The 16,117-nt window shown below is 33.5% G+C and overlaps 1 protein-coding gene across 3 annotated transcripts in view; it reads left to right on the top strand.

Annotated features, from left to right (window-relative positions):
* CHIC1 (cysteine rich hydrophobic domain 1) overlaps positions 1 to 16,117 on the top strand; it is a 92,649-nt gene that overhangs the window by 19,808 nt on the left and 56,724 nt on the right. For all 3 annotated transcript variants that reach the window (XM_069464474.1, XM_069464473.1, XM_069464475.1), the window contains one exon: positions 4,683 to 4,838. In XM_069464474.1, the coding sequence (XP_069320575.1) occupies positions 4,683 to 4,838 (156 nt within the window). The remainder of the gene's footprint in view (positions 1 to 4,682; positions 4,839 to 16,117) is intronic.

The following is a 16,117-nucleotide window of genomic DNA, read 5'->3' as shown; positions in this document are numbered from 1 at the left end:
CCCTTTGGTGTGATGTTTTGGCCTCACTCTTTAGTGTGTTATGCTTTCCTATCCTAATCATTTAGAATAATTCATCAATTGAAGCAGCAGCCTAGACTTAGATTTCTTTTATATACATTAAGCATTCATTTGTTTTCTCCAAATGAATAAAATAGCTGTGGTAATATCTCTTGAGTAATAACATATTTGTAGAAAGATTATAAATTCAATGGTAAAATTAAAAAGAATGTGAATTACCAGAGCTACAATGGAAAACTTATTCTTCATGTTTCCCTTGATGCTGCTGCATGTGTTGTCTGGGCAGTTATATCCAGCTTTAATATTGACTTAGTTTTTAAAAAGTTTGAATTACGGGTCCAAGAAATTCTAGAAAATGCACATCCTAAAATGTATGTCAGTGAATGGAGCTTCCAGGTATAAGAATTAACCATTTTTGAAACTGGACAATTTTATGTGCTCAAGGAATCTTCAGAATATCTTTTCACACCTCATTTATTTCCAAGCCATCTGAAACTAAAAATTCCACTGGCCCAAAATATAGTATACTTTTTTAAACTAGAGGAGTAAGAATGGTAAGCGACTTCTGATTTGCATTCACACAACCTAAGTGATATGGATATGAGCTGTTCTTGAAGATATCTGTTCTTTCCAAGTGACTGTTTTTGTAGCACGTATCATAATGATGCATGGATATCTATTCAATGTACATTATCTATAGTATACAAAATGTCTTGTGTGTTAGATGAGACATAAATGATACTGTGATTTTTTTTTTTTTTAGTATGTGTTTGGTGATGAGAAAAACTCGAAAAGTAATATTCTGAAGGTCTGATTTTTGAAAGTCACATGATGGTAACATTAGTTTTATTCATTTTCTCTTTAATGAGATAATTTTTCTCCAGTAGGCATTTTCATTTGTGTAGGTTCCTTTGGATTACCAAAATGCTTCTCTGATAACTGGGAGAAAGAGGCAAAAAGAATTTACAGAATCTGAAAAAGAATTAAAAGGAAAAAAGGTCTGAATTCCAGACTTTAACAGCCCTTGTGTTAAAATGTTTAAAAATAAATAAATGTAATTGCTAAAGTAGAAAAAATATGCCTTTTACAAAACTAGTTATCCAGTATGAATGAGATCCTAAGTAGCTTTTATGCCTGCCTGAGCTGAACAAAATTGCAGAGTAAAGTCTGTAAACCCAAAAAGCCATTTTGACAGGCACAATATTAATTTTTTTGCTTCTTACATTTAGAAAAGATTGTTTTCTCTGTTTCACTAAAGATAAGTCCTCCTGTCATGACAGGACATATCAAGCGGGTGTAGACACACATATGCTGGTGACTAGAAAATGAAAGAACCACAGAACTTTAGAAATGAAATTAAAGCTTCCAGCCTTCAGCCCTCAGCCCTCAGCTTGAAACAATTAAGTGGTGTTAAGGGGAGATTAGTGTGCAGTGTTGGGAATCGTAAGCTATAAAAATTGATCTTCACTATTGTGATCCAGTATGACAAGTGATTGAAAGGGTTATGTTCCCCACTATTGAAGGAGGGAAATCAGTCCAGCTGGGGTTTGCTTAGATTTTCTTCTGTTTGCAAAGTTTCTTGCATCCTGTTATAAAATATTATGACCCTTTCCCCCACCTTTATGATGTGGTTTTCTTTTTTCTTTCCAAACGAGTAAAAGAGAATGAAATGTTTCTTTACAACCTACCGTTCGGCTAGAAAGTAAGGGGCAGGGGCTTCCATCTAACCTTCATTACTAGAGATACTCAATTATATGTAAGTAAATGAGTAAACTGTTATTAACTCTGCTTCTACACAGTTAGCTAAGCATTTCTTTCACATTGTTTAAAATTGGGAGTTAACCAATTCTCATTTCCTATGTTTTTATCACTGTTTTATGACTTTTACTATTATTCAAATACAGATTTCTTTAACAGTCAATCCTGACCTCCTTTTAAAGTCAAAATGCAGATTTTAGTTTGTTGTTTGAAATTCTAGTAAAAGTTTTTCTTTTCAATATGTTGTCTTATAACTTAAAAAATTTGAATTCTTATTTTTAATAACTTGAATATTTTAATTTTTAATTTGAGGTAAGAGAGTGCAAACTAAGACTTATGTATTAAAAGTGAAAAGTGTTGGTAGAGAAAGAAAATTGTCACATTTTAGTAATGTTTTTGTTTTCATTTCCAGAAGTGTATAATAAAAGACAAATTTTATAAACAATTTTATGTACCTTAGTATACAATTTATTTTATTCAGCATGTTTTAAATAAAAAGCCAGTTTTCATTTCCCCTCTTTCCTTTTATTCTCTAGATTTAGTCTCCCTCAGACTTCCAACTCTATTCATGCCTAATAGAAGTGGAGCTTTCTTTTCTGAGGCTCCTTATAAACATATTTTTTTCTTTTGAACTGACTCATTTCTGCATTTAGCCTCACCCTTTACTTTTATTTTTACATCTGTGATGTGCTTACTTTTATTTTTTGTGCTTACTTTTAAATAAAAAATTTAAATTAAAATTACAAGCAGTTAAAATTATAAATGGACAGATTTGACAATTTTATGATATGCATGAGTTTATATAAAAATTTTCCGTATTTTTAAAATGTGTTAATGATTCTGGGTATACAATTTAAAGAGAGGTGATAGTAATGTAATATTACAGATTAGAGCTAAATGTATACTTTTTTCCTTATTTTAATTTCTGTTTGGTTGCTCAGTGATTCCCTGGGAAAAAAGAAGTTGAATATTACAGTAAATCTTAAGATAGTAACTTTCTACCTTGTTTTTAGAAAGAACATCTTGGTTTTTTTCACTGAAGAATTGAAGAACTGAAGAGTGTTGAATCTGCATTCAAAATGTAGCAGATTATCGTTTTGTTTATAATATAATATAATGTATAGCCAAACTGTGGAGTAGTATTAAGTGTTACCTGATTAAACCCCTTGCCTTCAGCTGAGACTCCATGCAAAAGAGCTTTTCTTTTCTTTCTCCAAATCTTAGAGACATAATTCATAGACTTCCTTTTTCAAAGCATTCCAGTCAGGAGGTTCTTTCCAAGGTTTAATTTCCATTCCCTGTGAGGTATATAAAACAAAGATTATTATCCTCATTTTATAGATGGGAAACTTACACTCAGAAAAATTAAATGATTTTGCCTGGGATTTTTCATAGCTAATAAATAACTATAATCTAGATCTCTTGATTTATTGTCTAATGTCCTTAGCTTGTTGATGTTTTCTGTATTTAATGATAAGGCATGATTCTCTGAATTTATTTTCATACTTACCTCAGAAATTTTGTCATTTAATTGGAATTCTTTGTACACAGTGATTGTCTTTACATCATATTGCTGACAATCTAGATGGAGAATGAAATTAGTTTACTTGCCCCATGTAAACAAATTTTCGAACCTTATAATTTCACAGCTCTTGTTGGTTAACGTATTAGGAAAAAAATCCAGTTCCTGGGCTAAGCAATTAACCTTATTGGGGACATGAGCAATTCTAATAAAGCTTATTTATTCAATGTTTTAATCATGATTGGGCTGAATTCTGTGGTCCTGTATCTTTATAACATCTGCTAATAGGTATATGTTTTGTAGTTTTGATTATAAGACATCCCTATTAAAAGACAATAATGTAATAAATTGATTAGTACAATTTTTATTTGGAAGAGTAGTAAGGCTCTATATTTTTGATCTCTAATGTACTAACAAGGTTTTCATGTTACAGCAGCTTACTTTTCCTAACAATTTCATAATTTTTCCTTTTACAGCCAGATGCTGAATTTTTCCCATAAATTTTACATTCTGGTGACCTTGTAAATGAAAGGGAATCATTTTTGTGATCCAGAAATGTGATTTCACTGAAAGCAAACTATTTTTAGTATACCTTTGAATTGTATAACCTTCAAGCAAATTTTGGTGTAAATCTAATTGTGCCAGTCATGCTCATGCCTTTGAACTGACTTTGTCATTGTTTACAGAGAGGCAAAAGCAGCCACTTCCAGGAATGGAAGTAGTAACTAGAAATATTAAATCTGTGTATTTAGAGCTTTCAACTTTCAAACTTTACAGCAATTATGAGTCTACTTTATACTGAATATTAACAAGCCATTTTGAGTGTAATCACTAGGCATTGTCTTTTGTTAGTGTAACTTTTTGCTGCAAATAATGCCAAGCGTTAAAATTGTTATGTTGCAGATTTGCCAAGGAAAAAAGATTTGAGAGTTGCCTTTTAAAAAGTAGTCTAGGAATATTGCCAAGATCTAATTTTAATTTCATATCCTCTAGTAGTATTTGGGTTTTTATTATATTATGCTTCTAGTTTTACTCAACTTTTAGAGTGACTGGAGACTATAAATAATATTGCTTTGATAATGAGAATATTTGATAAGAAAACTACTAGACAAGTATCCTTTACCATCAGTTTTATTGCTGCTATTTTATTGTTGGTCATTTCAGAAGTTTTTGAACATCTGACTAAGTTCTGTGAACATGAAATTATATGGTTTTGCTTTGCAGTGTCATCCAAGAATATGTGATATATATTTATGAGGAGTATATATATAAAGACATTTGTAATTCCTTAAAGTGTTTGAAATAAAACTAACATTTTTCTTAGGTTTAGAGATAAACAGTGGAAAGCTGTCCACAAACTGTTAAAGATTATGGCCTGTTGTAGGTGGCTCCAGAAGAATTTAAGACCAGCATGGGCCGTGTGAATGCATGTTTGAAAAAGTCTCTCCCAGTCAATGTGAAATGGCTGCTGTGTGGTTGTCTCTGCTGCTGTTGCACACTGGGTTGCAGCCTGTGGCCTGTTATTTGTCTCAACAAAAGAGTGAGTAATCATTTTATTGTATAATAATAATAAGAGCTAACATTTGTGGAACACTTACTATGCACCAAAGACTCTTTCCAAGTACTTTACATGGTTTATTTAATTCTCATAACAATGTTATCCTTTTTGTAGAGTTAAGGAAACTCGGGGACAGAGATCAAGTTATTTGTCCAACCTTTATCAATACTTTATCACTTACTGTGGGTTCCCATCATTTTAAATAAATGCAATGTAAGTGAAGTACTTAAGTAATTATAAATGTAGGTAGGCTACTTACTCTTTTTATAAAACCTGAAGCCATGACTTAAGTTATTTCCAAGTTATAGGTATATGGGAGAGCTTCTTCTGATCTGAAGAAAGGCAGAAGTGAAAATAACCTACAAATTTGGGGGGAAAATCCTTAGTTTTGAACATGTTACAGTAACATTCTAACATAACATTACTAGTTATGTCATGGATTTAAGACTATTATCTTAATCTTGTCTTCTTTAAAACTTCATTTTAGATTTTGAAATTCTTTTCCCCAGTGGGAAGATATCTTTTGAAACTTTTAATTAAAGCCAATGAGGAAAATTAATTCATTTTTCCTGAAATTTTTTCCTAGTACCATGTTAATGATTTCATTTAAATTTTTAAGTAATATTTAGCCCACTAAATCAGATTGAAAATTATAGCACCTTGTGGAGGAATAATTGGTGGCACAGTAGTTTCTTTAAGGCCAGAAATATTCCCAAAAAGTACTCATTATTATTTTTCCTCTCCATCTTTTTCCTATCTTCTTTAATGTCTATTTGAAAAAGACTAATAATAAAATAGTGCCTATGACTTTTTAATGGAAAAGTTAAGCATTTTCTTGATTCCCTTGATAACCACTAGTTGGTTAGAGCTTTACTTCAAATACAGCTTAGTTTATTGTTTGTCAAAGCATGTACAATATTTTCATATGGCTTTCTATTAGTAAAAAAGAAAGCTGACAGCATAAGTTCCTTTTCTTAACTGTTATATCTTACTTTTAAAAGTTATAATCTATAACTCCTACCTGTCTCCATTATTTTAAAAGCTTCGATGTGAATTAATCATGATTTGGATTTCCCATCATATAAATATACCCAATCTCAATTACTTAAGAAGAGATTTTTTGGTTTTAATGTTATCCATTATCTATCTTTTTTTCTGATGTCCTATTTATGTTTTGCCTATTTGTAAATACTTCCACAAGAGGGCCTGAAATAAAGAAACCATTTTTTTTTTTGATCATTTGATTTCACTATGAACGCTTCTAATAGAACATTCAGTGGAAGGTAGGATAACATGGATGCTGTGATCTCTCCCTGTTCTTCATTACTTTTGATAATTAAGAGTTCATACTGAAGTTGAGTTATCTGTGTATTCAAATTCCCTAATCTGTCAATTTAAAAAGCTTAATTAATATAAATTTGCAAACTGTCATCCATGAGCCAAATCCAGCCCACTCTGTTGTTAAACATTTGAATCAATTACCAACATTTAAAAATCGGAATATTTAAGATAAAATTTGGCATATCTGGCCTCGTAAAATCTAAAGATCTGGCCATACTAGACTTACATGCCTATATTTCAGCAGTCGGCTCTAGCTGAGTGGCGGCTGCTCCTTTTAAATAGGACAGTCTCTGGTTCACCACAGAACCTGCCTTGCTCTATTAGGCATCGTAGTTCACAGCCTCTGATTTTGTATATGCCATGTTGTCACACTCTACTAGACAATGAAACATTAAGTACATGCTGATTATCTTGTTCAAAACACTGTCCTTTCTAGAGCTTCAGTCTCCTCACCTAGAAAATTGGGGTAATATTACTTACTTTTAAAGAGGTTTTGATGATGAATAAATTTAAGTACCTCATAGCTTTTTTGTCTACATGGAGAAATAGAAAATAAAATAAAATAATTTAAGAATTTTATGCCTTCACTACTGCTTCCTAATTTGTAAAATAAGTTGTATAGACTATAATAGTTTAATTGGAAGGATGATTAACATTCATAAAGCCTAAATCCCTTATTTTACAGATGTAGAAACTGAGATCCAGAGAGGTGAAGTAACTTTCTTAGGGTCACACAGCAAATAGCACAAGCAGAAAAATAATCCTTGCTTTGTTTTGTTTCGTTTTTGTCTCTAACACTGTATTCCCTTGACTATATCATATTTCTTTCATCAAATTTCCTGAGATAAGAAACATTAGGATAAGTGATATGATAAATTGTTGGCCCACTGGGTTTTAATTCTCTAGCAGTGTTTGGAAAACTTTTTCATAGAGAACCAGATAGTAAATATTTTAGGCTTTACGGGCCAGAGGTCTCTGTTGCAACTACGTACCTGTGCCATTATAGCATGTAAACAGCTATAAATAATACATGAGTGAGCATTCCTGTGTCCTCATAAAACTTTATTTACAAAAAAAGATAGTAGGCCAGATGTGGCCTGTGGGATATGGTTTGCCATCCTTCTCTAGCCATCTCTAATTGAGTACCTAGCTTTATAGAAGTCATATCTCTGTTTAGCCACAAAATACAATGGAAATAATAGAATTACTCTGTCCTACGTCAAAAAGTTGCTATGTGAACCAATGATTGTAAAATGTTTCTAAGGAAAGAACTTCTATGTAAACCATCTGCCTTATGAACTATATTATTAACCAGTACAATTCATGGACTTTTTCTTTTTTAATTTCAAAATATTAAGGGAGTACAAATGTTTTTGCTTACATGGATCACTTTTGTAACGTTTGAGTCATGGCTGTAAGTGTGCCTGTCAACCAAATAGTGTTCATTATACCTGTTAGGTAGGTTCTTACCCGTCCCCCTTCCCCCCTCCCCCTGCATGATTTCCACTGAATTTTACTTCCCTCTTTGCACATGTGTGCTCATTGATTGGTTCCAATTTAATAGTAAGTACATATGGTATTTGTTTTTCCATTCACTAGATACTGTGATTATTATAATGGTTTCTACTTCCATCCAAACTATTGCAAAAGACATTAATTTGTCCTTTTTATGGCTGAGTAGTACTCCTTGGTGTACATATACCACATTTTATTAATCCACTTATGAATTGATGAGCACTTAGGTTGATTCCTCATCTTTGCAATTGTGAATTATGCTGCAATAAACATTTGAATGCAGGTGTCTTTTTGATAAAAAGATTTCTTTTCTTTTGGGTAGATACCCAGTAGTGGGATTGCTGAATTGAATGATAGTTCTACTTTTAGTTCTTTGAGGAATCTCCATACTGTTTTCCATAAAGGTTATACTAATTTGCAGTCCCACCAACAGTGTAGAAGCATTCCTTTCTCTCTGCATCCATGCCAGCATATATTTTCAAAATTTTTAATAAAAGCCATTCTAACTGGGGTAAGGTGATAGCTAGCTAATTGTCGTTTTAATTTGCATTTCCCTGATGATTAGTGACATTGAACATTTTTTCATGTTTGCTGGCCATTTGTCTATCTTCTTTTGAAAAGTTTCTGTTCATGTCTTTTGCCCACTTGTTAATGGGGTAGTTTGGTTTTTTTTCTTGCTGACTTGCTTGAGTTCTTTGTAGATTAGGCATATTGGCCCTTTATCAGATATATAGTCTGTGAATATTTTCTCCCATTCTGTAGATTGTCTATTTGCTCTGTTGATTATTTCCTTAGCTGTGCAGAAGCTTTTTAGTTTAATCAAATCCCATTTATTTTTGTTGTTGCTGTAATTGCCATTGGGGTCTTCGTCATAAATTCTTTCCCTAGGCTGATACCTACAAGAGTTTTCCCTACATTTTCTTCTAGAATTCTAATGGTTTCATGTCTTACATCTAAGTCTTTTATCCATCTTGAATTAATTTTTGTAAGTGGTAAGAGATAGGGGTCCTATTTCATTCTTCTGCATGTGGCTATCCAATTTTCCCTGCACCATTTATTGAATGGGGCTTCTCTTCCTCAGTGTGTTGTCTGCTTTGTCAAAGATCAGTTGGTTGTAAGTACATGGTTTTATATCTGGGTTCTCCCTTCTGTTCCATTGCTCTATGTCTTTATTTTTGTACCAATACCATGCTGTTTTGGTTACTATAGCCTTGTATAGTTTGAAGTCTTGTAATGTGATGCCTCCAAATTTGTTCTTTTTGCTTAAGATTGCTTTGGCTATTCAGGATCTCTTCTGGTTCCAAATGAAGTGTAGAATTATTTTTTCTAGACCTCTGAAGTATGATGTTGGTATTTTGATATTGAATGCATTGAATCTGTAGATTACATTAGGTAGTATGGACAGTTTAACAATATTGATTCTACCAATTCATGAGCATGGTATGTTTTTCCATGTGTTTGTGTCCTCTGCAATTTCTTTCCAAAGCATTTCATAGTTCTCCTTTAGAGATCTTTCACCTTCATGGTTAAGTATATTCCTAGATACTTTATTTTCTTTGTAAGTGTTGTGAATAGTATTGAATCTTTGGTTTGACTTTCAGTTTGACTGTTATTGGTACATAGAAATACTACTGATTTATGTACATTGATTTTGTAACCTGAGACTTTGATGAATTTATTTATCAATTCCAGGAGTTTCTTGGTGGAGTCTTTAGGATTTTCTAAATACAAGATCATATTGTCAGTGAAAAGCAATAGCTTGACCTCCTTTTTCCCTATTTGGATACTCTTTATTTCTTTCTCTTGCTTGATCACTCTGGCTAGGAGTTCCAGCACTCTATTGAATAGAAGTGGTGACAGTGGGCATGCTTATCTTGTCCCAGTTTTAAGGGGAATGTTTTCAACTTTTCCCCATTCAGCATGATGTTGGCTGTGGGTTTGTCATACATGACTTGTTTAATTTTGAGATATGTTCCTTCTATGCCTAGTTTGTTGAGGGTTTTTATCATGAAAGGGTGCTGGATTTTGTGGAATGCTTTTTCTGCAGCTATTGAAATGATCATGTGGTCTTTTGCTTCTGTTTATGTGGTGAATCACATTTATTGATTTCCGTATGTTGAACCATACTTGTATCTGAGGTATGAAGCCTGCTTAGTCATGGTGGATTATTTTTTTTTATATGCTGTTGAATTCAGTTTGCTAGTATTTTATTGAGGATTTTTGCATCTGTATACATAAGGGATATTGCTCTGTAGTTTTCTTTTTTTGTTCTTGTTGTGTCTTTTCTTGGCTTTGGTATCAAGGTGATACTGGCTTTGTAGAATGAGTTGGAGAGAATTCTCTCCTTCTTAATTTTATGGAATAATTTCTGTAGCATGGGTACCAGCTCTTCTTTGTAGGTCTGGTAAAATTTGGCTGTGAATCCATCTGATCAGGGGCTTTTTTGTTGTTGTGGGAGGTTTTTTATTACTGCCTTCATCTCACTGCTCATCATTCATCTATTCAGGAATTCTATTTCTTCCTGACTGAGGTTTGGGAGGTTGTATGTTTCCAGAAATTTGTCCATTTCCTTTACATTTTAAAGTTTATGTGTGTAGAGATTTTCATAGTTTCATGAATGATATTTTGTATTTCTGTGGTATCAGTTATAATGTCTTTTTCATTCCTGATTGCAGTTATTTGGGTCCTTTCTCTTCTATTCCTGCTTAATCTGGCAAGAGGTCTGTCAATTGTGTTTACCTTTTCAAAGAACCAACTTTTTGTTTCATTGATCCTTTGTATTATTTTTTTGTCTTCCATTTCATTTAGTTTGGTCTGACCTTAGTTCGTTCTTTTCTTCTGCTGGCTTTGGGTTGGGGTTGCTCTTCCTTTTCTAGTTACTTGAGATGTGACATTAGATTGTTAATTTGTGGTCTTTCTGTCTTTTTGATGTAGGCATTTAAAGCTATGAATTTTGCCCTGAGGAATGCTTTTGCTGAGTCCCATAGATTTTGATAGCTTGTATCCCCTTTGTCTCTCAACTCAGAGAATCTTTTTATTTCCATCTTAATTTCATTCTTGACCCAATAATCCTTCAGCAGCAGGTTGTTTAACATCTACAACTTTGTGTAGACTTCAGTGTTTCTCTTTTGGTTGATTTCTAGTTTTATTTCAATGAGGTCTGAGAAGATACATGGTATGATTTCGATTTTTTGAATTGGTGAGATCAGATTTTTTTTGCCTAAGATATGATCAGTCTTGAAGAATATCGCATGTGCTGCTGAGAAGAATATATATTCAGTAGTTTGGGGATAAAATGTTCTGTAAATGTCTGTTAGGTCCATTTGATTTAGAGTCTGGTTTAAGTTCATTGCTTCATTATTTATTTTCTGCTTTGATGATTTGTCCAGCTCTGACAGTGGAGTGTTGAGGTCCTTGGCAATTACAATGGTGCTATTTTTGAGGTTTATATTTATTTATTTATTTATTTTTGCTTAGCTCTAGTAAAATTTGCTTTATGTATCTGGGAGCCTCTGTGTTAGGTGTGCATATATTCTGGATTGTTATGTCTTCTTGTTGAATTTCTCCCTTTACCATTATATAATGACCCTCTGACTTTCTTTACCTTTGTTGGTTTAAAGTCAATTTTATCTGATATGAGAATGGCTACACCTGCTCTCTTTTGATTTCCATTTGTGTGGAATATTTTTCCATCATTTCATATTGAGTCTGTGTCATCAACATTTTCTTTAGCAAATTAGGTGATAGAGAAAAGCAATGTAGATGTGGATACCTCATCTCTCTTGGCTCTGGCACAATTTCACAGTTATATGATACATGAAATGAGGCTTTTCATTTAACTATTCTTACATCTATATCTACCACTGAAACAAACTGTGATATCATATCAGTTTTCAGGCCCCATGACACCACCTTTATTTTTATTATTATTATTTTGTTGTTGTTGTTGTTGTTGTTGAGACAAAGTCTCACTTTGTTGCCCAGGCTAGAGTGAGTGCCGTGGCGTCAGCTTAGCTCACAGCAACCTCAGACTCCTCGGCTTAAGCGATCCTACTGCCTCAGCCTCCCGAGTAGCTGGGACTACAGGCATGCGCCACCATGCCTGGCTAATTTTTTCTATATAGATCTTTTTTTTTTTTTTTTTTTTTTTTTTTGAGAGAGAGTCTTGCTCTGTTGCCTGGGCTAGAGTGCTGTGGTGTCAAGTTCATAGCAACCTCAAACTCCTGGGCTCAAGTAATCTTCCTGCCTCAGCCTCCCGAGTAGCTGGGACTACAGGCATGTGCCACCATATCTGGCTAATTTTTTTCTATATATATTTTTAGCTGTCCAGATCATTTCTTTCTATTTTTAGTAGAGATGGAGGTGTCGCTCTTGCTCAGGCTGGTCTCGAACTCCTGACCTTCGAGCAATCCTCCCACCTCGGCCTCCCAGAGTGCTAGGATTACAGGCGTGAGCCACCACACTCGGCCAACCACCTTTAAATTTGAATTTACTTTTAACGTTTCCCTTTTTTTTTTTTTTTTTGGTTTAGTACTCACTAATTTTGGAGGACTGTTGAGAGGGAAGGGACTATTTTAGGAGATAGAGGTTATAATTCACCATCTTGTTTGATTCTGTGTTTTTGTATACAGTTATAAAAAGAAGAAAAACATATGATAGAAACAAAAGCCCGTGGCCAGGCGCGGTGGCTCATTCCTGTAATCCTAGCACTCTGGGAGGCCGAGGCAGGTGGATCGTTTAAACTCAGGAGTTTGAGACCAGCCTGAGCAAGAGCAAGACCCCATCTCTCCTAAACATAGAAAGAAATTATATTGACAACTAAAAATATATACAGAAAAAATTAACCAGGCGTGGTGGTGCATGCCTCTGGTCCCAGCTACCCGGGAGGCTGAGGCAGGAGGATTGCTTGAGCCCAGGAGTTTGAGGTTGCTATGAGCTAGGCTGACGCCATGGCACTCGTTTAACCTGGGCAACAGAGTAAGACTCTGTCTCAAAAAATAAATAAATAAATAAATAATAAGAAATTTTTTTTTTAAGTTTAAAAAAATTAAAAAAAAAAAGAAACAAAAGCCCTATCCATACATTATGCCATATGGAAAAGAAAGTTAGTTTATGCAGTGAGAGATAAATAGTCCTGCCAAGAGTTAAACAAATTACCTGTAATCTCTGTATAATTTAGGCCTTTCATTCATGCTTTTCACAAAATGCATTTTGTGCTCTTAGCAAATACAGCATGCAGAAAGCTAGTGCAGAGTTTATTATAATTTGGTCATAGCATATTTTTTCTTTATCATCTTTGAACCTTTTAATATTTGTATTGAACTTGAGTCATTTGGTTACAGCTATATATGAGAAAATGATGATGTTTATGACATATAAGTACTAAAAGCTGATAAACTTGCTTCCTTTGTTTTTTTGTATTTGTGGTAAGTTTTACTGTCTTACATGTAGGCTTTTATCTGCTTTGCAAAAGTACAATGGTTGGTATTGAGACAACCTTGATACTTTTCTCAGTTTGATAGTTATACATCTAGTTTTTTGAAATACATTATTGAGAAATTAGATACCATAGTTTACTCATATTAAGAGGATAATTTATTAAATTTTAATATACTTATAGAGTCATACAACCATCACTGTGATCTAATTTTAGAACATTTTCTTCATTCTAAAAGGAAACTTTATGACCATTTGTAGTCACTCCCCATTTCATCCTAATCTTCCCAGCCCAAAGAAACCACTAATCTACTTTCTCTCTTATAGTTGCATTTTTTATTATTATGGGTACAAAATAGTTATATATCTTTATAGAGTACATGTGAAATTTTGAAACAGGCATATAATGTGACTTAATCAAATTAGGGTAGTTGGGGTATCCATCACATCAGGCATTTATCATTTCTTTGTGTTAAGAACATTCCAGTTCTACTGTTTTAGTTATTTTAAAGTATACCCTAACTTATTCTTGATTATAGTCACTTTGTTGTACTATCAAATATTTTTCATTCTATCTGACTATATTTTCGTACCCATTAACCACCCTCACTTTATCTCCCCCTACCCGATACACTTCCCAGCCTCTGGTAACCATCATCCTACTGTTTGTCTCCAGGAAACCAGTTGTTTTTAATACTTAGCTCACACATGTGAGTGAGAACATGCAAGGTTTGTCTTTCTATGCTTGGCTTATTTCGCTTAATGTAATGTTCTCAAGTTCCATCCATGTTGTTGCACAGGGCAGGATTTCATTCTTTTATGTGGCTATATAATATTCCGTTCTGTATATGTACCACAGTTTCTTTGTCCATTCATCCGGAGATGAACAATTAGGTCGATTCCAAATATTGGCTATTGTGAATAGTGCTGCAATAAGCATGGAGGTGTGGATATCTTTTCAATATACTGAATTCCCTTCTTTTGGATATATACGTAGTGGTGGAATTACTAGGTCATACGGTAGTTCTATTTTTAGTTTTTTGAGGAACTTCCATATTGTTCTCCATAGTGTGTACTATTTTACATTCCCACCAACAGTGTACAAGGGGTCTCCCTTTCTCCACATCCTCATCGGCATTCATTATTGCCTGGTGTTTTTTATAAAAAGCCATTTTAACTGTGGTGAGATGGTATCTCATTGCAGTTTTAATTTGCATTTCTCTGACGACTAACGATGTTGAGCATTTTTATGTACCTGGGCATCCAAATTGGAAAGGAAGAAGTCAAATTATCCTTGTTTGTAGATGATATGATCTTATATCTGAAGAAACCTAAAAACTCCACCAAAAAAGCTATTAGAACTGATAAACAATTTCAATAAAGTTGTAGGATACAAAATCAGCAGACAAAAATGAGTAGCATTTCTATATGCCAACATTAAACAATCTGTAAAAGGAACCAAGAAAATAATCCCATTTATAATACCTACAAATAAAAAAAAATACCTAGGAATAAACTTAACCAAAAAAGTGAAGGATCTCTATAAGGAAAACTGTAAAACATTGATGAAAGAAATTGAAAAGGACACCAAGAAATGGAAAGAAATTCCATGCTCATAGATTGGAAAAATCAATATTGTTAAAATATACCTACTACCCAAAGCAGTCTGCAGGTTCAGTACAATCGCCATCAAAATACCAATGGCATTCTTCACCGAAATTGAAAAAATAACCCTAAAATTTCTATGGAACCACAAAAGACACAGAATATCCAAAGCTATCTTGACCAAAAGAACAAAACTGGAGGAATCACATTATCTGACTTCAAATTGTACTATAGACCTATAGTAGCAAAAACAGCATGGTACTGGCATAAAAGAGACACATAGACCAATGGGACAGAATAGAAAACCCAGAAATAAATCCACACATCTGTAGTGAACTTATCTTCAACAAAGGTACCAAGAACATATAGTGGGGAAAGGACAGTCTCTTCAATAAATGGTGCTGGGAAAACTGGATATCAATATATAGAAAAATGAAACTAGCCACTTATCTCTCACCATATACAAAAATCAAATCAAAATGGATTAAAGACTTAAATCTAAAACCTGAAACTATGAAACTGCTAAAAGAAAACATTGGGGAAAGGCTTCAAGACATTGGTGGGGCACCAAAGCAAGATTAGACAAATGGGATCACATTAAGCTAAAAAGCTTCTGTACAGCAAAGGAAATAATCAACAAAGTAAAGAGACAACCCATACAATAGGAGAAAATATTTGAAAACTACCCATCTGACAAGGGCTTAATAGTAGAGTATATGAAGAACTCAATAGGAAAAAATTAAATAATCCATTTAAAAATGGGCAAAAGACTGAATAGAGATTTCTCAAAAGAAGACATTCAAATGGTGAACAGATTTATTTGCATTTCGGGGCATTTCATGTATAGCATCCATACAATATGTATATTTATGGCTAGCTTTTGAGACTGAGCATAAAGATTTTTATTGTAGAAAAACGTACATGACATAAAATTTGCCATTTAAGCAGTTTAAAGTATATAATTCAGTGGCCTTAAGTACATTGACAGTGCTATGCTACTACCACCACTACCTAGGTTAAGAACTCTTTCATCACCTGCAAGGCATCACCTTAATACCCATGCAGCCATCACCGTGGTTCCATGTCTCTCCTCATTTCCCTTACCCTCAGTTAAGAAGTTGAGGAGCATTCTGTCCGGTTTTTTGCAGAAGAATTTAAGAAGGATATCTATTAATTCTTTTGTAAATATTTGGGAGAATTTACCAATGAAGCCATCTAGTCTTGGTAATTTTTTTTTCTTGGTGGGTTTCCAGTTACTCACTCAATCCCTTTACTTGTTTGTTACAGGTCTATTCAGATTTTCTGTTTCCTTTTTTTTCTTTTCACTATTTATGTTAACATTGGTAGGTATATCATAACAATTT

This window comes from Eulemur rufifrons, chromosome 30 (assembly GCF_041146395.1).
Source record: "Eulemur rufifrons isolate Redbay chromosome 30, OSU_ERuf_1, whole genome shotgun sequence".
NCBI lineage: Eukaryota > Metazoa > Chordata > Mammalia > Primates > Lemuridae > Eulemur > Eulemur rufifrons.
This window is presented reverse-complemented; position numbering and strand designations above follow the sequence as displayed.